The following is a 22,816-nucleotide window of genomic DNA, read 5'->3' on the forward strand; positions in this document are numbered from 1 at the left end:
CATTGCTTAGATGACTTTACAAAATAAAAGTTCAATAATTTTCTTTATTAGACGAGAATAGAGCTAATATCTTTCTTGTAACTTTCTGATGTAAACTTCACCTTTAAGTAAGTTAAAACCACATACATTGTCCAAACTGCTGTCAACAGAAGTTAATCAAATTAAAGCACATAACCAAGCTTATATGAATAAAATTTTATCTAAAACATAAAAAGATGCTTATAATACAGGAAATATTACAATATAAAAGAGACAAAAAACACAACAAGGTTTTATTAGGATGTCGATCTCTAGCTTTGTAAAAGACAATAAAAATAGATGGGTTGTTAGAAATCCATGAAATTATCCGGTGATGGAGTGTTGCTTTTCTTTATCCTATATACATGGGCAAGTTGTTCCACCGAATAGAAGCCAAGACTCTGAAAGACAGCTCTGGTCTTTTTTTTTTTGCTAAGGAAAATGGAAAAGTTTAGGGTTATTCGTTTTGAGTGGTTTTGCAAAAGTTTTCCAAGACTTGCCTTAAATAAACTCAGGTCAGACTAAGTAGGCTTTATAGTATTTTAAAACAGACTTTTTTTATGCCAGATTTTATAATGGAAAAACTCTTTTGGCAACAGTGGTAAAATATAGTGCACAAGATATGCGTTTGTTACTATACCAATCTATGTATTGCATTATTAATATAATTTTTTTTCCCTAAATGATGCTATGATAACCCCCCCCCCTGCAACCCTCAGAGACCATAGCCTGAGACCATACTTCTAATACAAAAAGAGTATTCTAGCTAATTTTTTGTTCATGATAGAAAAAATAGATACAACACTTTTTCCTATCTAAGCACTAAATTACTTGTAATCTAGAAAAATAAAATCTAAATGCAATTAACACTAGGAAGTGCTGTTGTAATTCTTTCCATGCAAGAATTCAGATATCTATATTCTTTCATGGTTATTATTAGTTTTAGTATTAGGTCTATTCAATAAAGTACAAAACAATTAAAAACTACAAATACAACTTGACGTTTTTATACCTTAAGCAGAAAGAAAATGATGTTTTTTGTTTCAAGTCTTACCAATACCAAAAAAAAATAAACATAAGCGCTTTTTCTCTTTACCAAAATCACATGTAACCTCCAAAGGAAACAAATTAGTTGGGAAAGTTTTCCTATGTATAATTTAAACTTAGTATTGCAGAGAACATAATTGAATAAACACCACAAGAAAGGAAAACACAATACGGGTCAGGAGTAAAGTTGTAGAGAAGTTTAAAGCAGGCGTAGATAATAAAGTTTAATCTTGAGCTTTTAAAATCTCACCAAGCACTGTTTAAAAGATCAAAAGAAAAACAGAGTATAACACAACTGGAACCTGTGAAGTCATGGCCATTAACTTAAACTAAAATACCAGGAAAGGATAAAATTAATGAAGGAAACAGTTAAGAAGTCGATGGGAACTCTGGAGCTTAATCACTCTGGAGGAGTGATTAAGCTTTTTAACTCCTCATTTGCAGGGAGAGCACACAGTTAGGTGAGGTTTGTCGAGTTTTGTCTAGTCGCTGTCGGATGTGATGAAAATGTATGTATTTGGCCAACATCAAGAGATTCTGTCTCCATCTCACCCTTAACAAACCCTGCTGACAGTGAAACATGGTGGTGGGAGCATCATGCTGCAGGGATGCTTCTGTGAGAGTTGATGGGAAAATAGAGGGAGCTAAATACACATCAATCCTAGAAGACTTTAAAAGCAAGCCATTAAGCTTGATGTGCACAGGTTTTTTTCCTCAGCCTGAAATATTTGATCTATTTTGTAAAGAGAAATAGATACAAATATATTGTTTTTTAGATGTACAAGGCTGGCAGACATATACCCCAAAACAATCGCAGCTCTAACTAAAGTAGAAGGTGTTTCTGTTACATATGTTACATATAAGTAACTGGCACATATTTTTAACAAAACAATATTGAATACTATACCTGGTTTTTCATCTGTCTGAGAAAAATCTATCATAAAATTTAAAACATAAAATTCAAATAAAGTTAAATAAATAAAGTTAGCTGTTAATATAGATAGTTGCATCCCTTTCCATGCACTCCTAGACTTAAGAAAGATAGAAGTTTAGATTAAACATAAATGTAGCACCTCTAATTATGCGCAGTCTGGTGCTTTGTTTAATAATAAAAAAAGAATTATATATTTGCTTTAGCACAAAGCAGTAGATTCAAATTCTGAAAGATGCTTGGAAAAAAATGTGGAAAATTACCTATATCAGAATAAAAAATAACATCCATCAACAGACATCATTCAAGAAGCTTACAGACCATATTGTCTTGTTTTACAGAACAGGTGTAAAACTGTCTTTCTGTAAGCTTGGTTTAAGAAGAAATACATCATGGGATCCAGCACACCGCTAATACAGGTCAGCGCAGACGTGATCTGATTGGGTCTTCTCAATAAATCCAAGCTTCCACCTATCTGTTTAATGTATACCACCCTGCAGATGTGATAGGGAGCAAAAGCAAACAGGAAGTTCATCACTACGAGAATGATCATTTTTACAGCTTTGTCCCTCACAGGACGTCCTTCATGTTGGGTCAGGGTCCTTAGTTTCAAGAGAATCACTATATATGCAATGATAATGGTAATGAAGGGAAGAAGAAAAGCAACCATGGTGGAGATCAGAGCGTTGGATGATGTACTGTTTTCAAGGTACAGCATGTTGCACTCGTCATGGCTCACAGACATATTAGCTGAGGTGTTTTGATGGTGTCTCGAGAAAAGTGATGGAATCATAGACCCAATAATCATAGTCCATAGTATGGCCACAGCAACATTGGCATACAAAGGCTTCCTTACCACCTGAGACCGTAGAGGTAAAATCACAGCTAACAGCCTGTCCAGGCTGATGAATCCCATCAGGTAGATGCTGCAGTACATGTTGAGGTAAAAGAGAAAGCCAGACAGCTTGCAGAGGATAACTCCAAAGGGCCAGTGGCTGTCAGACAGGTGGTAATCTATGCGCATAGGTAAAATAAGGACATAACAGATGTCTGCAATGGACAGGCTTCTTAGGAAGACCTTGGAAGGTGAACTGCTCTTTTGTTGACAGAAGACCCACAAAGCCAGGGCGTTTCCAGGAACAGCGATGGTGAAGATAAGCATGTAGTACATGGAGAGGAAAACTACCCACAGTGACAGAGGTGTTCTGTCTTTGGTTACATCCTCTATGGAAATATTCATAGTTGTCATAATAGCACAGACCAATCTAGTGCAGAAAAAAAAGTGCATAGTTATCTTTCTCAGAACATACAGCTTTCAGTTGTATTAAGTGTTAACATCTGTTGATTTGGTGATTACAACTTACAGCTTATCAGAAACTAAATCCAGTTCCTTTCAACTTATTGCATTAAAATATACCCCAAAAAAGGTCTTATAAGACAAAACTGTAAGCCTATTGAGTGCATGTTTTCTGCAGGTTGGGTAATAGGCCAAGCATGGTACCTAAATGAGTTTCTTGGGTATGGGAGGAGTTTGAGCAAATCCCACAGAATTACCGTCTAAATTTTGCCTTAAATTTGTTCAGACCAATGATGTCTTACAAAAACTCCTCCCACACCAAAGAAAACTCCCACTTAAGCACTGAAGATATCCTCTAGGCTCTCCCTCTGTTTCATTAGGCTTTAACCTCCAATTATGCTATATTATTTGTGCTTTAGGAGCAGGAAGTTGAAACCTTTTCTTCCTTTTCGCTTTTCTAATGGCTGCAATATATCAAAACAAAGCAGTTTGGAAAAGAATGACATATTTAAGATTATGGATGAAATGTATGTATTTTCAATTTATACAAAACCTACACTATGTTGCCAAAAGTATTGAGATGCTCCTCGGATTCTATGCATTTAGGAGTTTCAATTACTTCTATGGCCACCGAGGCATGCAGATACACTGTAAATTTGCAAACCAATGGCTGAATCTAGGTTGACTGACTGCAAGAAGAGCCTAACTTACTTGACTGCTCTGTGCTTAGCTTAAATTAGGGTGGGGCATTAGTGACCAGGGTTGGGACCTGGATCCTTAGTTATATATAACAAAACTCTTCATTTTTCCAGAATATAAAGGGCAGTTGCACAATTATATGCTCACGCTTATTAAATAATACACCGAAGATATCTCCTTTCAGATAAAAAAAAAAAAAAAAAAAACTGCACCCTTCCACAAATAAAGTCTTAAAGATGCCAGGCAAATTCTAAGTGGAGACGTGACCGGGCAACACCAAAGTACTAACCCAAACCCGACAGAACACCTTTGTAATGATGCAAGTCAGCTCGTTCTTTCCAAGATTAAAATTCTATCTTAAAAAAAGGTCTAAGAGAGAATTTAGACCTTGAACTGTTCAGTCTGAACACTTAATCCTTAACCTTTTGTGCAGCATTCACTGAAATACCGATATTTTTATAGCGTGGAAAATATATTCAAATCATGTATGAAAATTGTCATGTCAATATACTATATGTGAAGCCAAGCATCCAGGCATTTATGGAAATATAATGTTCGTTGATAAACTGTGATAATAAAAATGTTCCTTTTTAAGAAAGGGGAACCGCTCTGTTCCTTCTTTTTAGCAAAGTATATTTGTGAGCTTTAAGTATCGCTCTACCTATTAGCCTCTGCCCCAGCTTCACTAATATTTTCTGGGATAAAGGGTGCAATGAAGCAGGTCTTTTAGATTAACCCTTTCGTATTATTTGCACATTAATGATAAAAAAAAAAAATGCTTAAAACTTCAAGTTATTTGACACATAGAATAAGACACAAAAACATAGGATACAGAAAAATAGCCAAAACTCTAACACTTAACTACATTTAAAGCATTTAGTTTTCCAATCATCCTACCTGTAATCGTTGTTCTAAAATCTGCTCAGCAAGACAAAAGGCTCCCTGTGTTTGGGTGAGGAACTGATAAGGGCACCCAGAAGTGAGAAGTCTAAAAGAGTGGCTTGTGGTGTTTCAACCTTTATACTAGCAGAAACCCACGTGTGAAAATTGCAACGTTAGGCAGGAAGCCAGGAGATTAAAAAAACTAAAAAAACAGAAAAAGGATCAGTGCACTAGAAGCATGCAGGTCTTTATTTGTTTATACAACTCCATCACACTTTTGCCTTTTATTGGTAATTAACATTATGATTTAAAGCTTTACAAAAAGAAAGGGGGAAGAAAACCAAGATATTTACAAAATCTATCTGTGCAAACATATTTGTGTCTCTTTTACATCACTCTCCTAAAGTATTTGAAAAGCATGCATACAAATAAACTTTGGTATGTTAAAAAAAAAAAAAAAAAAAAAAAAAAAAAACTTTTCTTAGTAGTTAGTTTTGCTGGTATGTACATATGGTTGAAGCGCTTTGTTTTCAGTACAGACCACATAAATGGAAAAACACTACAGAGCTTTTGACCACTGACTTTAGCCACCACAGCAAGAAGAGTATGCAGATTTCATAAAAGTTCATGATTGTTTTTTTAGGCATGAAGTGAGTCAGTATACAACCACTTTGGCAAATAGGCACAATAAACTGAAAACTTTCATTAATGATGACAAGAGCTGATAATCTGTTAAAGAAGCTGGCAGTTCATGTTACTTAAAAAATAAGAAAATACACCAGGAAAACTATGTTAATAACGACTCATCTTTAGATTTTGTATAAACTCTTTAAAGTTTGTTACTTTTTCTGTTCTGAACGTAAGAAATATAGAGGATTAAATATTCTAGTTATTAAATCTTTCTTTCCAAAATTAAAAACATTTACACAATATTTTGATTGCAAATTAACACTATATTTCCTATTCGTGGCTACAGGAAAAGAATAGATCCATTTTAATTAAATGCCATCATAATTAAAACCTTTCACTTCAACTAGTCAATCTACATTTTTGTTTTAGATACATCAAAATTATAATGCAGATTATTTGGTACACTTTCGATACAGAATAAAACTCTTAAAAAGTGTACTGATAATAAGAGGAAACATACAGTACGCAAATGCCAGTGTCAAAATATAAACATAGAGTGCATAACTTTAATAATACTTTCAAATAAAAAAAAAAAGAAAGGAAAAAACTATGTAAAGTATATTACATGGAATAGGTTTGGGTCAACCTGCTGTGCATTAAAGCACATGGAGTGATAATATGTCTAAGTTGTTTCCTTAGCTGCTGTGGTTGTTGGGATGGAGGATTTGCCGCTGCTGCCGTTGTGCGATCTGTAGCTGGTGAAGCTGGGGGTGTGTATGGTGCGGATGCTCTTTCCACCTGGGCCCAACGGTGTGGGAGACAGAGGGGAGGGGGAGAAGGAGGAGGAGGAGGATAATGAAGAGGAGGAGGAGGAGGAGTGCACTCGACCATTCTGAGTCTGTGAGGAGAACGAGAGAGCTTTACCTGTGTGTTGTGAAGGTGTGGGGAGTTTAAGGGATCCGTTAGACAGTGAGGGGATATGGGATGAGGGTAGGGAACCGGAACGGGAGTTGTGAGAGGACAGGACGGTCTTTGTCGCAGAGGGAGGAGCGGAAGAAGATGGGTTAATGGGATTAGTAGCATCTGAGTTTAGTACAGACTGGGAGCTGCCTTTAGCAGAGCTAGAATAAAAAGCAGGGATTTTAGAAATGGGAATAGTGGGGGAAGCAGTTTTATGATCCCCTCCCACTCTTTTAGCACTTCCATTAGCCTGCAAACAGATGCCAAAACAGATACTTGTTGTCAAAAAAACAAAAAAATGGTAACACAACACATGTAAGGCAAAGCAATGTTAAAAAAGAAAAAAACAACAACAAAAGAAGAAAAAAATAAACCTTAAAACTCACATGGACGAACATTATGGCTGCACATACATTAAAATCAATAAGGCAGAGCTAATAGACACCGAAATAAACACACAGCCAGAAAAATAAGCATTGAACATGAGAAGTTTTTCTCAGTTAATATTTTTTAATGGGCTTGTTGTCATCAAATTTACACCAAATGTGGACAAGCCAGGAAATAAGACCATAGATAAAGTTATACGGAGGGCCAGTACCATGAGATGTTTTTGAAGAAAATGCATTTATCATAACATAGTGTTGCTAGCAGCAACACCAAAAGTTAAACTTTGCTCTAGTCAGATTATTTCATCTCTCCAACATGATATATTGCATTTGTATGTCATTTGTCTGCAATCAGGTTTAAAACAAACAGAAGTGGGTGTGAATTTTGTTTGTTGTTGCTTGAATTCTCTTTTGCAGTTTATCGTTATGACGACAAAACCTCAAAGCTGGGTGGAATCTCAGTTTAGGAACGGAAATTTGGCAGTATTGGTATAGTGTCTAAATTTATTGAAGCAATCCTTCTGAGTAGGATCTCCATATGTATTAAATCGACCAGTTTTTTGTTGAAATCCAAGTTAGGAACTGCCGTTTTTATTTTTGGCTTTGAGGGGCTTATTACCAAATACAGACAAAAAAATTCCTGTTTTATATGTTTTTTTTTTAGATGCAAGAAAAGTTTTTGGCAGGGTAAACCATCAAAGGCTATTTACAAAATCAATCTAAAATGAGGTACCTAGCGATTTGGTGCTGCAGGCGTTTGACAAAAAAGTAACTTAGCCACATTATCCCTGTCAATGTGTCAGATGATGAGGACATATTTATAAGTGTTATAAACCCAGCCTAAACTCTGGCTTGGCAGTTTGGATTCTGCACAATGAATGTAAAACTGGCTCTATTCAGAGTGCATTGCACCCCTCTTTGCATTGCTCAACTCTGGACAAGATATAAGAAAGACAGTATGTGAAGGCTGCAGGTGGCCTAGTGATTATTTCTAAAGGAAATCAAGATGGACTAGTCTGTCAGAATTATTTATAAACACCAGAGCGAATACTATAAATACATGTTTTCATCACTTAACTAAACCAGTATAAGGAAATGATACCGCTGTCCCTCACAAGTGTCAAATGTAGTACCAGCCAGTGCCACACTCGAAACTACATGAGTATGGCTACATTACTGCTTTTAAGGATGAAGACCATAACCACTCAATTGTGTTCACTCAAACAATCAAGGTTAAAAGAAGTCTCTGTAACAAATGCAATCAATATAGCATTTTTTGACTGCTTCACTATAATTGTCTTCAGCCAGACTCTCATTCAGACCCACTGTAATGTTGACCAACAGGATATCCTTCCGGCCCATAGCCATAATCAGTTATAATTTACTTTGGAGGAAATTTGAAAAGTTTGTGTAGGAACAAGATTAATTTACAATAGGGAAATTAGAGGGGGAGTGGCGGCCTAGGGGTTGGGGCACTGCGCTTGGAATCCATAGGTTCTGAGTTCAAGCCCCACTCCAACAGACGGCCACTCTGGGTCCCTGAGCAAAGACCCTTAACCCCACATGGCTTCCCGGGTGCCGCACAATGGCAGCCCACTGCTCCCCAAAGGGATGGGTTAAATGCAGAGAGTTAATTTTGTTGCTTTGTACTTGTGGCAATGTAATTCTATTCTAGTTTAGTTAAGAATCTAAATCAAATTTGTTGCAAGGGTTTAGTTTTGATTTTTATATGTGTGAATTGTTTGGGTTTGTACAGGCATCTGATGTGTTTTTCAATCCATTAGCCTTTTTAGGAAACATTAACTGAAGAAAACATGGTGAAAAGTTCAACACTTATTTTTCCTGCTCTATACGAAAGTTCGTTTTTTTTTTTTCCAAGTACTGAGAGACACATTACCAAGAAAGTAAACACTGCAAGAGTTAGAGAGCCCAATGGCAGAAAGGAGTGTCTCTGTGTTAGCGGGAATGTTAGGCATCGTGAGAGGCTGTTAGAGAAAATTGAGAAGGCAAAGATATATAAGAACTGGAGTGAACAGAAAAAAAATATATATATATATATTAGGATTTTGAAGGGATGCAGCAGAGAGGAGAAACCATGGATTTGTACTTTACTGAACTGATGGTGCAATGTGAGTAGGTTATGTCAAGCTCCTGGTGGTAAGAAATCGTATCACCGTGGGGTTAAGGAAAATGAGCAGCGATGTTGGGTTTGAGCAGAGTTGCATAATAAGAAGGGACGAGCCAAAAAAAAGAAAAGAAAAAAAAAGTTAAATCTGTATTTGGACATTCCCAGAAGAATCGGAGGGTTCGGCAACACTGTTTTAGGAACTCAGCTGTGAGGGAGAACTGGAGATGTGATGACAACTCAGATGATGACAACACAAGAATCCACTTTTCTTTGCCTTTCTCCATTTTTTGTCAAGTAAGCCACCAACACAGTGAAAACCATGAGCAGTGTGGACATGCAGAAGCATACAGTACAGTGATGTTATGGGGTAACAGTCAGGAGTCAAACATGCCTTTGTGTCTTTGCAAATTCGAGATAAACAAGAACAGATCCACAGTGTCCATTGCTGTGACTTTAATTTGTATTTTTCACAAGTAATATCTCACAGCTTAGCCCCTCCCGCCTGCCTTTCCCATAACGTTTCATGCTCTCAGTAACCTCTGATCTTAATTCTGCTAGTCTCTGGGAAAACCCTACAGTAAAACTACCTGTCGAAACTGCCTCTGAGCGTCCTGCAGTTTTTGCTGTTTTCCGGCTTTGTCAGTAGTAGCCGGCGACTGTCTGGGCTTCGCAGACATAGGGACCGGCATCCGACTAGTAGGGGAAGCAGCATTGGTGTTCTGCAAGGGGATCCAAACGAAAAACAAAACAAGAAATAAAAAAAGGGTAGAAAAAAATACAAACCAAACAGGAAGCATCAGAAATCTAAACATGGGGAAAAGTTGAACACCTAAAAAACATAATAACAATATTCAACACCAGTGACAGACCATGCATCCAGAAAAACCATAAACCTCCAAGTCAGTATACATGTATAGGGCATATAGGGCATGCAGTTGAGAATAAGGAAGAAACGACCATCGTGACGATGCCTCTGATGATCAGTGCACCACTTGCTGAAACCCTCAGAGTTTTAGCAATTAACTGCAGGAGAAAGTTGCTAGTCAGACACCCAACAAAAAGACCACCCCAATCATGTCATCATGATTTCATCGTAGCAGAGAGCCACAGGGGTTGGTTCCAACATTTCTGAGCACCTGGAAAGGGGATTAATGACTCTGTAATTTCAGTGGTTAGGGTTGGAGTGAAGGTAGGTTGGAAAGTGAAGAAGAAGGACCCAAACTCTCCTGGACCAACAATAGCTAGAGAGAGACCTGTTGCATGGTGGTGGGCACTCTGAGCACAGTGTTGGCGTTGTTGGTGGTTGAAGGTGCGACAACAGGGCGAGGAAGGATCTGGGGTTTGGTCTTCTTCTGCAACGAACCTTTGCTGGCCAATTTAGGCCCATGCGCTCTAGAGGTAGGAAGAGAGGAAGACCTCTTCAACCCAATTAGATCTGAGTCTTTTCCAGTTTCTGACTTGTCTTCTGTGCTGACTGGCTCCTCTGGAGAGCATGGTCCCATTTCATTAATAGTAGTTTCCAGCTGTTTGATAGTTTGCTCAAGACTGTTAAGAGTCTTGTAAGTGTTCTTTCGGATCTCATTAGTTCTGCAAAGAGCGTCTGAGTTCTGGTCTTTCTGTATGACAGAAACGGATCCCTTGGTGGTCTCTGCAAATGATTTTGAGCGTGAAATCTCAAATCTCTTAGCTTCCTTGTGGTGCCGTACTGTGCCATCAGATTCTTCCTCATCTTCATACACCACAACCTGTAAAGTTTTCTTTCCAGATTTGCTGCCTGTGCGAATTGCTTGTGTTAGAGCAGCAAATTGTTTCTTGGGGAACTTAAACTTGAATTTCTTCTTCCCATCTTGTTTGGCATCTCCATTTGTCTCTGTGTATCCTCCACCATCTGTTAGTTCCGATATTGAAGATGCAGATGAGGATGATGATCCGGTGTGCTCCACAGTACTCTTCGTGGAGGTGATTTTTTCATCTCCCACTAACTCTGCATCTCCATCTTTCACCTGCGACCCAGTGCTCCTCTCTGTGTCTGACTCTTCACTCTCTTCATCGATGCGCTCCTCTGCAAGCATTCTCTCCAGTTCTTCCTCGCATTCAAATATGGTGGACAGACGCTTGTAAGCTGAGCGGATATCCATCGGCTCATTAAAAATGATGATTACAGGCTTCTTATTAAAGCCATTATCCTGTGGCTCAGTGGAATTGACTGTGGGGTTAGTTTTGTTTGAAGCACTGCCAACAGTAACTGTCTGGACACTACCTTTCTTGGCACTGACCAGTTCCTGGTACTCACCACAAGACAGCGGCTGAACCTTTTTGTTAGTGATCATAAATGCAATGTCAGGTGGTGGGGGCGGTTCTTCTCCAGGTAAGTCAGGGCTAAGACCAGTTCCATCATCGCTATCTTCAAAGTTTACTTGAGGTAAATCATATTTGCCACTTGCAGTCTTTCTAGGTGGAGGAACTTTAGGAACCTCTTTTACAGGATTGCTTGTTGTAGTTGATCGTTGCTCATGCTTTGTATTTTTAATTGAGGAAACATGCTCTGATGAAAGTTTGGTTTTCTTTTCAGTGTTTGTTTTGTTGAGTTTCTTTTCCTTCTGTACTTCTGCACTAGTCTTCAAGGACTCTGCACGTTTAACTTGCTTTCGTGGCAGTTTGAATCCGTTGAGTCCAGTGGGTTTAGGTGATATCGGTGGAGGTGTTACAGACGAAGGTGATTTTGGTGGTGGAGACATGGGCTGCATCTGCTCTTGCTGCCATGCAGAATTGTCATTAGCATTGACATTTGACACCTGTGTTAGAGGCTGTGAGGGCTCCTTGTGTTCTCGGGTGTCTTCAAGTCCCGATGGAGGTGGTTGATCTTTTGGAATCTGTCCCGTCACGTAATATATGACCTGTCAACATGAAATTCAAAGTACTGAATAACATTCAAACCCTTTAAACTCTAGCATGAATATTAAGTAAATTGGAACTAAAGGTTTTACATACCCCTGGACTCTGTCTTGTAGTACTGTTCCCATTTTCATCTGTATCTGGATCTTTATCTTCTCGACTTGGGTCTGAGCTCTGCTAGGACAATGTGTGAGGGAGTAATATTATTGTGCAACTTGTGTAACAGGTTGCAACAGGTCAACTTTAAATAAATCTAATATCATCTTTAGATCATTGAAATTACTATATTCCTTTGATTCACATTACTTTTTTACACAGTGGGGGAAGTGCTAATTGTGTATGTTTGCTCTAACATGGAAATAAACTGTCTACTTTATATTTGTACTGCAGTTATATTATAAGAGATAAAAACATTAACCCAAAATCCTTAATTACATAACAATGCGTCTTAAAGCCATTAACTAAATAGGTATTTTGTTCACATAAAATGGTATCCGTACCTGCTGCAGTTCAACAAAGCCTTTTAACCTGCTATTAATTGATATCAGGTGTGTGAAAGCTGTGAACATTTCTAAAACATGCAGGCCATTGTACCTTGAGAGCCAATTGTAGCTTTTTAAGAGCTTGCACTCAAAATTCCACTTAGCAAGTAAAAAACTCAGCCATTGTTAAATATAAAGGAGTGGACAATATTCCACTTACATCTTTCTTATTGAACTATTTCTAAGAAATTCTTCACATCAAGCAATAAATGTTTGATTTCTTAAGCAAATATACCTGGCATGTAGTATGGATATAATCCATCTATTAGATTTTAAAAACATCCCATAATTCCTTCAATAAGCTTTTCAATACTTATTTTTTCCTATATTACAACCATGAATATAATGATTATTTGTTCTCCGTTAGCCACCCTTTCTACCAATTAAATTATTGACAATACCTCTACAAAACTAAACCTTTTAAATGCTCTTGCTGGAAAACATGTATCTTCTTGAGAACAAGTTTTGTCAGCATTATAGAGAATGTATTTTGATTGAAAATAGGTGTGGAGCTTGGAAAAGCAAACTGAGGTAAAGTTGTGCAAGGATAGAGAGATTGGGAAGTTATACTTGAGAAATTAAGTGTGGGAGGAAGAGCATGCAAAGTGGCCAGAGTGACCTTTGGTGAACCAAGTCTGCAAAAACACATTTTGTCCATAAATGTGAGGTTTAAGAATGCTGGTTATCCAAATTGTCAAGAATATGAAATCATTTTCTAATAATTGTTTTCTTTCCTTACACTTTTGTCTTTTATATACTTTTATTTGATTTTTCTCTGAACAATTGTCATTAAAAAAAGACACAAGACAGTTGAATTGCCCATAACATACAAGGTATATTACAGGTCTTTATTGATTGGGAGAAAAAGACAAGAGTTAAATCAGTCTTGACATAAGTAACACAAGACACACCAGCACAATTTTATGCAGACTTAATCCTGAAAAATAATCCAAAGCTTTGAAAATCCAGCAGAGTAAAACAAAGGAAGAAAATAAAGCAGCAAGGAAAGGAGTTTTGTGCTGAAAGTTGCTATAGATTTCTTTGGAGCCAAAGCAAGAGAACATGGGTTGTAGAAGTGTTGGGACACAGGCAGTTAGTGCATCACACAGCTGGTGGAGGCAGGCAGTTAGTCGGGCAGCTGCACGGCGGCACACATGTTACCTTTTTGTCTTTGAGGGGCAACAAATTCCCTGGTCTTAGCTCTTTGATTTGGGGTTCAATTCGATTGGTGGGTTCAACCAAATTTTTTTTCTCTACATCCTTAACTGTGCACTTCTGGAAAACCTGAAGGTTGGAAACAAGTCAAAGGGACATGGGGACAAAGATTTTCAGGACGGGATGCAGACTTTATGCACCACAGCCACAGCTGTAGCAACTGTTGACATGTGACAAGGAGGATCCTTTGTTTTTCTGAATCCGTCAGCAGCCAGCTCTTGCCACTCCAAATAAATCAACCACCAAAGCGATAGGCAAAAGGACCCCCAGTGTGCATAAATCAATAAGCCCACCTCACATGTTAGCCAGGATATGTATGAGTGCGAGTTTGAGTGTTTACATGCATCTAACCTGAAGTTCGGCCATGATCTTGTCCCCTTCGTCCTCCTCTTGTTTGTTAACAGAAGCAGTGATAGGAGGAGGTGTGATAGGTTTCGGCTTGGTCTCCGGAGGAACCTTACTGGGCTTCAGCTGAGGTGATGGAGGAGGAGCATGATCCTCAACTTCCTGTGAGGGTAAATTAATCCAATCCACAGTAAAGCAGCAACAATGATTAAAGGTTTCAGGCCGGTGTTCTAATTATACAAGTTAGCATGTTGCATGATAATGACAGAAACTTGAAAAGGGAAGCATTAGGTTTTCTTTAATGTATATATTCTTAGCACATGCACAGAGCCTAAAGAGAATGTCATCATGTTTACAACATGATCCATACTTAGTTCAATGACATATTAACTACTTAATACCAACCTGGGCTGAGATGCTCTCCTTCCGAGCTGTATACACCACCTCTCCAGAACGTGTGGTAGTCATGCCTGAGCTCGAGCTGGAGAAGTTTTTTCTTGGAGGAGGGGGTGGTGGAGACTTGTTTGATTTGTCAGACCCCTGTTTAGTGAAATTGTCTGTGACTGCTGGCTTAAATGTAGTCTTTGGGGATGCTGGCTTCATGGATTTCTCCGTTAAAGGTTTTGGAAGTCTATCAGACCCCTTCTTGGCAGGTTTTTCTACTCTAGGCTCCTCTGCAATACACATTATTCAAAAATATAAAGCTTAGTAAGTTATTATTAAGCATAAAATGACACAAAGTCTTTGTGTGTTCGTTTCATTTGTACCTGCTGGTGACTCAACCGGGCTGGTAATGTCTCTCTGCTCTATTATACCAGCAGAGGGCATCATTTGGCCTTCCTCAACTTCTAAGTTTGGAATTCCCTTCATCATATTGGCCTGGGCCTCTTGAAGGATCTTGTCAAACTCTTTGCCATCATAGTGACCCATATTTTGCCTCCTCTCTTCCCATTCCTTCTCAGCTGCCTACAAGTTTTAAAAAAGAAGATAGAAAAGTAAATCTTCAAAAAAAAAAAGAAGTAACTAAAGACCTTTAGTTATTAGTTATCTGACCAAATAACTGATTTGATTTAAAGTTTCTAGATATCTAGATGTAGATAGCCAGATGGGTAAATTAATGCCTAGATAAGGTATCCTGCAAAAGTATTTAATTTCCTTGAATGTTTTAACATTTAACATGTAGAAACCGCTGAATTTTATGTGACAGATGAAAAACAGTGCATTATTGCTAAGTCTTGCAAGACTGCAAGTCTTTTGGGGTTTCTAAAATTACAGCACTTAGAGATTGATATTTCAGCTCACTCTTATGGACAAAAGCCTTAACTACAGTCTGATTGGACAAAATGTATATTTATACTTGTTTTACGTCTTCTGTTTATACCTCAATTGTGATTTGCAAATTGTAAATTTGACTACTTACAGATTTGTTTTAGAAACAACTGTTTTCACCAGTCTCTCAATAAGACAAAGCTGATATGTGGTTCTATGCAGGTTCTCAGGAGTTACCATGGGTTTCTGTTTCTCTGTAATTAATGCTATCTTTGTCTAGCCTGTCAGTTTAGGTGGATAGCCATTTCCTGGTAAGTTAGCAGATCTGCTAAACTCCTTACATTGTTCAGATAATGGATTGAAATATAGCTTGGGAAGTATTTAAAGATTGGATGATTTTCTACATTTATCCCTGACTTTTCTGCTGCTTTTCTTGTTTTCCCTGAAGCTTTTGTTTAATCAATATACTTTAATCTATACCTTTTTAAAATAGCTGTACTGTATTTATAGTTAAATTAAATGACACATTTAGTCTACACTTGGCTGCACACAATTTTAAGTAGGGCTATATAAGTAACAGAAGCTTTAAAATAAAAGCATTTCTTATGAAAAAACGGCTATTCTTTTTTTTTTTTTTATTTACAATTATGAACCACTTTATGCTCCTCTGTAGCATAACCCCCCACCCTCCTGAAAAAATGCAATGAAGTCTGTGGTGTTAGGTGAAAAATGGGGTATGAGCATTTTGAAGATACACATTGAAAAATAAGAAAATAGCCACGCATACCTCTATGGACATAACTCTGTTTTTGCTTTTCTCCTTTGTGTTCTGGAGCTCCTCTATTATGAGATTCTGCGGAGGAGCACCGTTGCCATTGTTCACAAGATTCCCATGAATCTTCTTCAGACGAGCAGGACTCTGTGAGTCCATGATGGCCCCTTTTGGAGATTCCCGGTCTTGAGGTTTACTCAAATTGGGACTTGGAATCTGAGTGGGGCTAGGAGTGAGGGGAGGACTGGGCTGAGTTGTGAGGGTGGCAGATTGCTGGGACTGCTGAATGAGAACTGGGGAACTCTGGATATGATGGATGACCGGCGGGGAAGAGGGCATCACCTCGGACCTGATGGTGGAGCTCTGTGGCTCTGTTGGAGCTGAAGAGGGGACGAGCTGGGCTGAAGCTGATGTAGCTTCTGAAGTGGCTCCTGCAGCTGTCGTATGGCTGTTACCCAATGGGACATTAATGGAAGGATCACAGCCTTTCTGAGAACCCTCAGTTGCATATCTGCAGAGGGAGTGAAATTATATTTGATACAGATCATACAGAAATTATGTTTAAAAACACTAGATGTAAGCTATTTCTTTTTTAAAGATACAACTTATTGATGAGCAAAAAGCCAAGACCAAGTTAGGCATGTATGAAATATTCAAATGGATACAAGGTGTTCAGGGTCCACTAGATTCGCTTGCTGGTTCAGTAAAGGTGATGAAAGAAAATCAAATTGGATGCCAGATTCTTCTGTTCACACAGTATCACCTCTGATAGCATGAAGGCCGTATAATCAAGTAGCATTATCTCCCACGTCAGGCTCATGTGAGCAGCTCTGTACAGGCCTTTTCCATTTCATTTTAAATTGTCCCCTTCAGACACTTAGCATATATACTCCTGGAACACCTGTTCACCTGATCCCTACTTTAGCTGGGTTCTTCCTCCTACCTTCTCAGGCTGCTGAGAGTCTCGGTCAGGCTCTTGACCCGCTTTAGCATGCTGTCGAGTTTGTGAGGCTCCTCCTTCAGAAATTTAACAGCCTCCACTTCCACTCTGAGCACAGCCCGCATTCTGGTTTGCAGGGATGGGAACTCTCCTGAAGTGTGAGAACAACACAAACACTTTTTAATCTTTTGTATCAAATGTTTGTAGAAATATTACTAAGCATGTACATAGCCCCACCTAAGCAGTGACTTTCTCTTAGGGCTAAAACAATTGTTTCTCAAGGTCGTGATTAATCAATTATTGTAATAATCAATTAATAGTTAACTGGAGTTTAGAGACTGTTATATATTTTAAGAAAAAAAAGTTTTTTCATCTGTCAATATGTTCTTGTTTTAGCTTCACCTGGTTTAATTTCGTAGAAGTCTTCCATAAGGAACCTTTGGCAATCCGATTATTAATCGAAAAAATAATCGCCAGATTAATCAATTTGTAAAGTAATTGTTAGTTGCAGCCCTAGTTTCAATGTAACAGATTACCATAGTAACATACGTCATATGTTAACACAACACATCTCTGTTCAGCTGAATTCTTTGCTATGTCAAGGCGTTGAATGTCAATGCTATAAGTTTTAGTTCAGTTCAGTTCATTTCTGTAAAATAGGCTCCCAATTTATTGCAGTCGATTTTTGTGTAGATTAGTTTCTTTAATTCAGTTCCATATAAACTAATTTTGATGAAATTCAGAGCCATACAATTCAGTTCTGTTTGAACTTGATCACTGTAGGTCTTTTTACTTGAGCTCTTTTCAACTGAATCTAGTTGAAATCAAACGCATTCATTTAGTTCCACAGAAGATAGCAAGTTACCAAATTAAATCCAACTGCCTAGAGCCCAGTTCAGTCTAATTCTAGATCAGACTGGAATCCAGTTACAGTTCAGTCAATCCAACAATGAATACCCTGCATATTTATAATAACCCTGTTGGTTTCAGACTTTACAATCGTTTTAAAGATAGGTCATTCTACAATCTTAATTTTTTTTTATTTCTTTATATTATTACTGATGCTTATTAAAGTCCAAATTTTCAAAAGTTACCATACTAGACTAACAATGTTTTAGTTTTACCACTACTGCTAAATCTGACAGCTTATCACTCTGTTACAGCTTATGCTAAGATTAAAAGAAACAACAAAAATTAGTTTATTTTCGAAAAAAGAAATATGTCCTTCATTTTACCTTTAAGGCCTGTCAGTGACTCTCCCACCTTCCTCAGATTAACTGCTCCCTCCTCCACATCCTTTAAAGTCACCGTCTTGGTTGCTGTTGCCGAGGCCTTTTGCAGAGACCCTACGTATTGCTCGAGCTCACTAAAGAAACAGCGGGAAAAAAATGGAGTTCAAATTTTTAAAGAAATACTTTTTTTTCTTCATACAGTGTGTGAAAATATATATTTTTATTGTAACAGGAGGGACAACAAAAGTCTCAGCTGTTTAATTCTGCAAAAATAATAAAAATAATGCAGAATATGCATATCAAACATTACAAAAGCCAGGGGCAAGGTGTAGTATTTCATAAACTAGAATGGGGGAACAGAGGTTGGAGTGATAACAGAAAGTAATAAAAAAAAAAAAAAATCCGAACTGTAAATTTACAGTCATATGTTTATATTACTGTTTATATACCGGTATATATATATATATATATATATATATATATATATATATATATATATATATATATATATATATATATATATATATATATATATATATATATACACCGGTATATAAACAAGTCTAAGTCTAACACGAATCTAGGAAAAGAGAGTGTACATTATGACTACAGCATGATCTGAACACTAACAATAATAGTACAACATTGAAATCCATCACAACAATATGATTATTACTTAAACTTTGCTTTGTTGGTCTGATCATTTGAGGGCTTTTTTAAAGGTCAACCCAGAAGATGGAAAATTTTTTACCAAGCCATCTGAGCAAACCCAGGGGAAAATGTGCTGAATAATAACATTGTGTGACACGGTTTACATGAGAAGTGCTAAAATTGTGTTTCATTGTGGTCAGGTACCCTGGAGAAACACCCTATTATGAACCTCCTCTATAGGGACAGTGAACTGAATGCCCGGCTATGCCAAGGCCAGCTGGAGAGGGGAGCCATAGAAATTCTAGCTTGGGAGTTTGAAAACCGATTTTTCTTTTGTCTCAAAGATGATCTGCATTTCCTGAGCCTAAACATTTCTGATTTTTGCCTCCTTTCATATGATGCTGAACCTATTTCTTTTACAAGGTCCAGGTCTTACATTTTAAACATTTTAAATCGGAAATATTTGAAAGAGTAAAACATAACACTGCTATTCATGTTGTGCTACTTTCAGACTCCATTATCACACACAAACTAAAGCAGAAACGTCCTAATTACCACACCTTTACTTAAAGAGACAATATTCAGGTATTACAATATTAGACAGCCAATCCAGTGCAAAGTCTGCAAAGTCCCTCTTTAAGAAGAAATCATTCACTACTACTACTGGGAATAAGTTCCATAAGTACCTTGTAGGGCACAGTAAGAGCAGTAGAAATTAAATTAATACATATCTATTCAACTAATTGAATTTTTTTATGACAATAATAAACTTAAAATGAATAAATTTTAATTCTATATAAAAACAATACAAAATGGTACTAAATGAATGAAGGAAAAGAAAAATGGCACATCAAAATCTGAAAATGACAGCATGAATTTGCATTTAATCCCTGAGCAAATATTCTGTGATGCCACCTTTTTGCATGAGTTACAGCTGCAAAGCTTTTAGGTAACGTCTCTATTGGCTTTTTAATATCTGAACAATGAACATTAGTCCTTTTTCTTGCAAAACAGCCAAAGCTGGAGAGACAGCATTTATGAACAGCTTTTTTTTTAGCCCTGTCAGTTGGATTTAGGTTTGTTCAAACACATGAAGATGGTTTCTGAACTATTCAATTGGAGATCTGTTTACGTGCTAAACCCCAATTTATGTGTCCATCTCTGCTCGGTTGCAAACTCCGCCGTAAATGCACACCCATTAAAATCAATGAGAGTATTTTCATTGCCTGCACATGGTTAGGCAGGACAGCTGCCATCCAACAAAATTCCCAGTTAGTTTACAGAAAACACAGCATTATTTCAACAATTGATTGCACACTTGTAAAAATCCTACTTTTGTGTGTAAAACTGCCTGTTTTGTTCTCTTCTCAGGTTAAAAAGCGGTTACTGTATCTAGTTTTTCCTGATTTTTTATTTTTTGTTTGCTAAGCCAGGAACCGTGGGAGAACTGAAACTAGTAGCTCAACCCTGGGCAGCTGTTCTGTGTTGATCCTACACACTGCAGTTTACAGTGACTGACAATAAATGTAATAAAATCATAATTTCACTTATTCTCTAAATTTAAGTTCATTCATCTTGGATAAAAACAAGTCTGCATCATCCGCTATTTAAGTAAAATGTGAGCAACATGACCTAAAAGCTACTGGAAAGAAACTTGCTTTTAAGAAAAAAAAAATAAAATACAATAGAAAATGCAATAAAATCGGACAAAAAAAAAAAAACTCGTCTTTTTAGTTTCAAGTAACGATTTGGAACTTATTTGAGAAACTTATAAAGTTCTGTTCATCCAGAGTGTTTAGATCAGATATTTTTTGACAGTCAACATGAGAGCGTATGTGGGAGGAGGAAACAGCCGGACAGAACCTCAGAGCCAGAGGCTCAAACAGGTACAGCTCAGGGTTCTCTTCCCTCTCTCGTTTCCTCCATCTGGTGAAGATGGTGAGAAAAGATCCGACTATGCTGTTGTAAAAGTATCATCGTCACAACTGCTCTGCTCAGCACATTTATTTTGCGGTGCCATTGTGCCACTGTCAATCAAGGCTAATTTTGCGCCCGGTGCACCCTGCTTTCATCGTTCCTCCAATTTACGCCTACTACGGAGCATTGTTCAAAAATCACATATGGGCAGAACTCTGTATCTGGAGTGACACTTTAAAGACCTCACTTGATAATAAAGGCATTTGCATATTTTAATTGAAGTGTTACTGTTAGCAATGTTATACCAATTTGTCATTTATCATTTAACACTCCTAAAAAAGCAACAAATATATAGCTTATCTGTTCTCAGTATAAGCACCAATTGTACAAACTAATGAGGGAAATTATCTGGATAAAAAAAAAAAGGAAAGTAATTTTATCTGTTTTAGATTTAACAGAAAGAGTAGTTTTGGTTTGACCTCATGCATGCTCCTCAAAATACCTCTCGGCTTTGTACCACGGTGGAGCGGAGTTAAACGCAGGGTTTAAATTCAGGGTTAGGATCTTTTTTCTAGTGGAAGGTCAATCTATTTCAGAGCCTCCAACAGATTTTCTGAGATGCTAAATGCATGGATATTATTTTCTCAACCAACTGCTATAAACTTTTCGAGAACTTTGCTCTTGACTTGTTTGCTGTGCTCCTTGGTATTCATTGTGATGCTTGTTTACTGACTTTCTCTTATCAATATCTGATGTCCTTAACATAATAGCTGTATTCATGCTGTGATTATATTGAATTGAGTTACACATGTTATGATAAACGCAGCCCGTTGCACATAATTGTATAATTTACAGACAAAGTGAAGGAAATAATTTCTTATGAAAAAACGTCCTGCAGCTATTCGGTTATGCACTACTTTGTTTCTCTCATTTTATGGATTCTCAATAATGTCATTGAGTTTTTAAATGTAACAGGAATCTGAAAAAGGTTCAAGAGGTGGGAATATGTTAGCTAAGAACAGTGCTGATTAAGCTTAGGGCTGTTTGACCTTGCCTTGTAAACACATCTAAAATAAAAGGATTTAATCAGAGATCTCTGTTGGGATGAAGAGGCAAGTGAATTAAAAACAGGAGCAGGGTAATCAGTAATTACTCTTTTGTTCTAGTCTGGAGCCTCAGAAGCAAGGGCAGAGCTTGCCTGTATGAACCTGTGAGTTGCAAAGGATTTTAAGGGTGTGGCTTGTCTCAAAGTACAAGACTGCATGTCTCAGGTGAGCTGACAAAGATGAACCTTTGGGGGAATTTCCTGCAAATAGAGCAGTGCTGATTGGAGGTGTATGGGTGTGTCTGCTCTCTGCAAGAAGGCTCAAGAAATCCTTTAATACAGGGAAAACACATCTTGTGTGGTTTTGGATTGATATCTACAAAGACACTTTCAAAAGTGAAGGAACTTTTGATTGTTTGGGGGTTTCTTTACTTTTTTAATGGTTAACAGGACAGCTGCTGAGTTATTTAGCTCAATAAGATATTTCATCATGGTTGTGCTTTTGTTTTCAGAAAAATGTGGTTTGGGAATGTCTTGCTGAAACACCCATGTGTTCCTCTGAAAAGGAGGCTGTCCGAAAGGTAGCGTTATCTCTGTACCACCCCAGGTGTTCATACAGTAGCTGATTCAGCTTTAGTTGTTTATAGACGGTGATGAGTGCTAAAATACAAAAATAAATAAATATCTTTCAGATTACTTATTACCCGTATAGAACCCACGCATGCTCAGGGAGAACATGCAAACTCCATGCAGAAAGACCCTGGAACGGGAATCAAACAAACACTGCAATATGTATGGATTCTCATCATTATAATGATTTTGAATCCTCATTAAATCCTTCACTCTTTTACATTTTCTTTTTCCTAACTTTCCCAACCAATAATTTTCCAACTAATAGAATACATAACTAGCAAGCTACGTGTTACAGTTATAAAAGTATTTATTCGTCTAGAGGGTGTCCAACTTGACTAAATTAAGCCTAATTTACAGCATATTTATAGGTTTACCAAAGTAC

At 37.5% G+C, this 22,816-nt stretch overlaps 2 protein-coding genes across 23 annotated transcripts in view; both read right to left on the reverse strand.

The window, feature by feature from the left end:
• Positions 1-438: 438 nt before the first annotated feature.
• LOC119785986 (uracil nucleotide/cysteinyl leukotriene receptor) lies at positions 439-4,995 on the reverse strand. Its single transcript, XM_038289008.1, has 2 exons — positions 4,890-4,995; positions 439-3,261 (listed from the first exon to the last, which is right to left on the reverse strand). Exon 2 carries the CDS (start codon positions 3,243-3,245, stop codon positions 2,310-2,312), a length of 936 nt encoding a protein of 311 aa, XP_038144936.1. The 5' UTR covers positions 3,246-3,261; positions 4,890-4,995; the 3' UTR covers positions 439-2,309.
• Positions 4,996-5,096: 101 nt separating this feature from the next.
• The window catches only part of si:ch211-285f17.1 (sickle tail protein homolog), a 155,799-nt gene continuing 138,079 nt past the window's right edge, over positions 5,097-22,816 (reverse strand). For 11 of the 22 annotated variants that reach the window (XM_038288995.1, XM_038288991.1, XM_038288990.1 and 8 more), the window contains 11 exons: positions 18,192-18,322; positions 16,960-17,107; positions 16,032-16,527; positions 14,743-14,941; positions 14,381-14,649; positions 13,982-14,137; positions 13,577-13,699; positions 11,970-12,050; positions 10,232-11,875; positions 9,566-9,709; positions 5,097-6,714 (listed from right to left, as the gene is read on the reverse strand). In XM_038288995.1, coding sequence (XP_038144923.1) covers positions 6,187-6,714; positions 9,566-9,709; positions 10,232-11,875; positions 11,970-12,050; positions 13,577-13,699; positions 13,982-14,137; positions 14,381-14,649; positions 14,743-14,941; positions 16,032-16,527; positions 16,960-17,107; positions 18,192-18,322 — 3,919 coding nt within the window. In that variant the 3' untranslated portion in view covers positions 5,097-6,186. The remainder of the gene's footprint in view (positions 6,715-9,565; positions 9,710-10,231; positions 11,876-11,969; positions 12,051-13,576; positions 13,700-13,981; positions 14,138-14,380; positions 14,650-14,742; positions 14,942-16,031; positions 16,528-16,959; positions 17,108-18,191; positions 18,323-22,816) is intronic. The other 11 variants (XM_038289006.1, XM_038289007.1, XM_038288994.1 and 8 more) reach the window with 10 other exon arrangements.

Source organism: Cyprinodon tularosa, unplaced genomic scaffold, assembly GCF_016077235.1.
Source record: "Cyprinodon tularosa strain WSP-4 unplaced genomic scaffold, ASM1607723v1 ctg260, whole genome shotgun sequence".
Classification (NCBI taxonomy): Eukaryota; Metazoa; Chordata; class Actinopteri; order Cyprinodontiformes; family Cyprinodontidae; genus Cyprinodon; species Cyprinodon tularosa.

Coding starts and splice junctions, on each gene's coding strand:
- LOC119785986 (XM_038289008.1), bottom strand. CDS start 3,245: ATGACAACTATGAATATTTCCATAGAGGATGTAACCAAAGACAGAACA.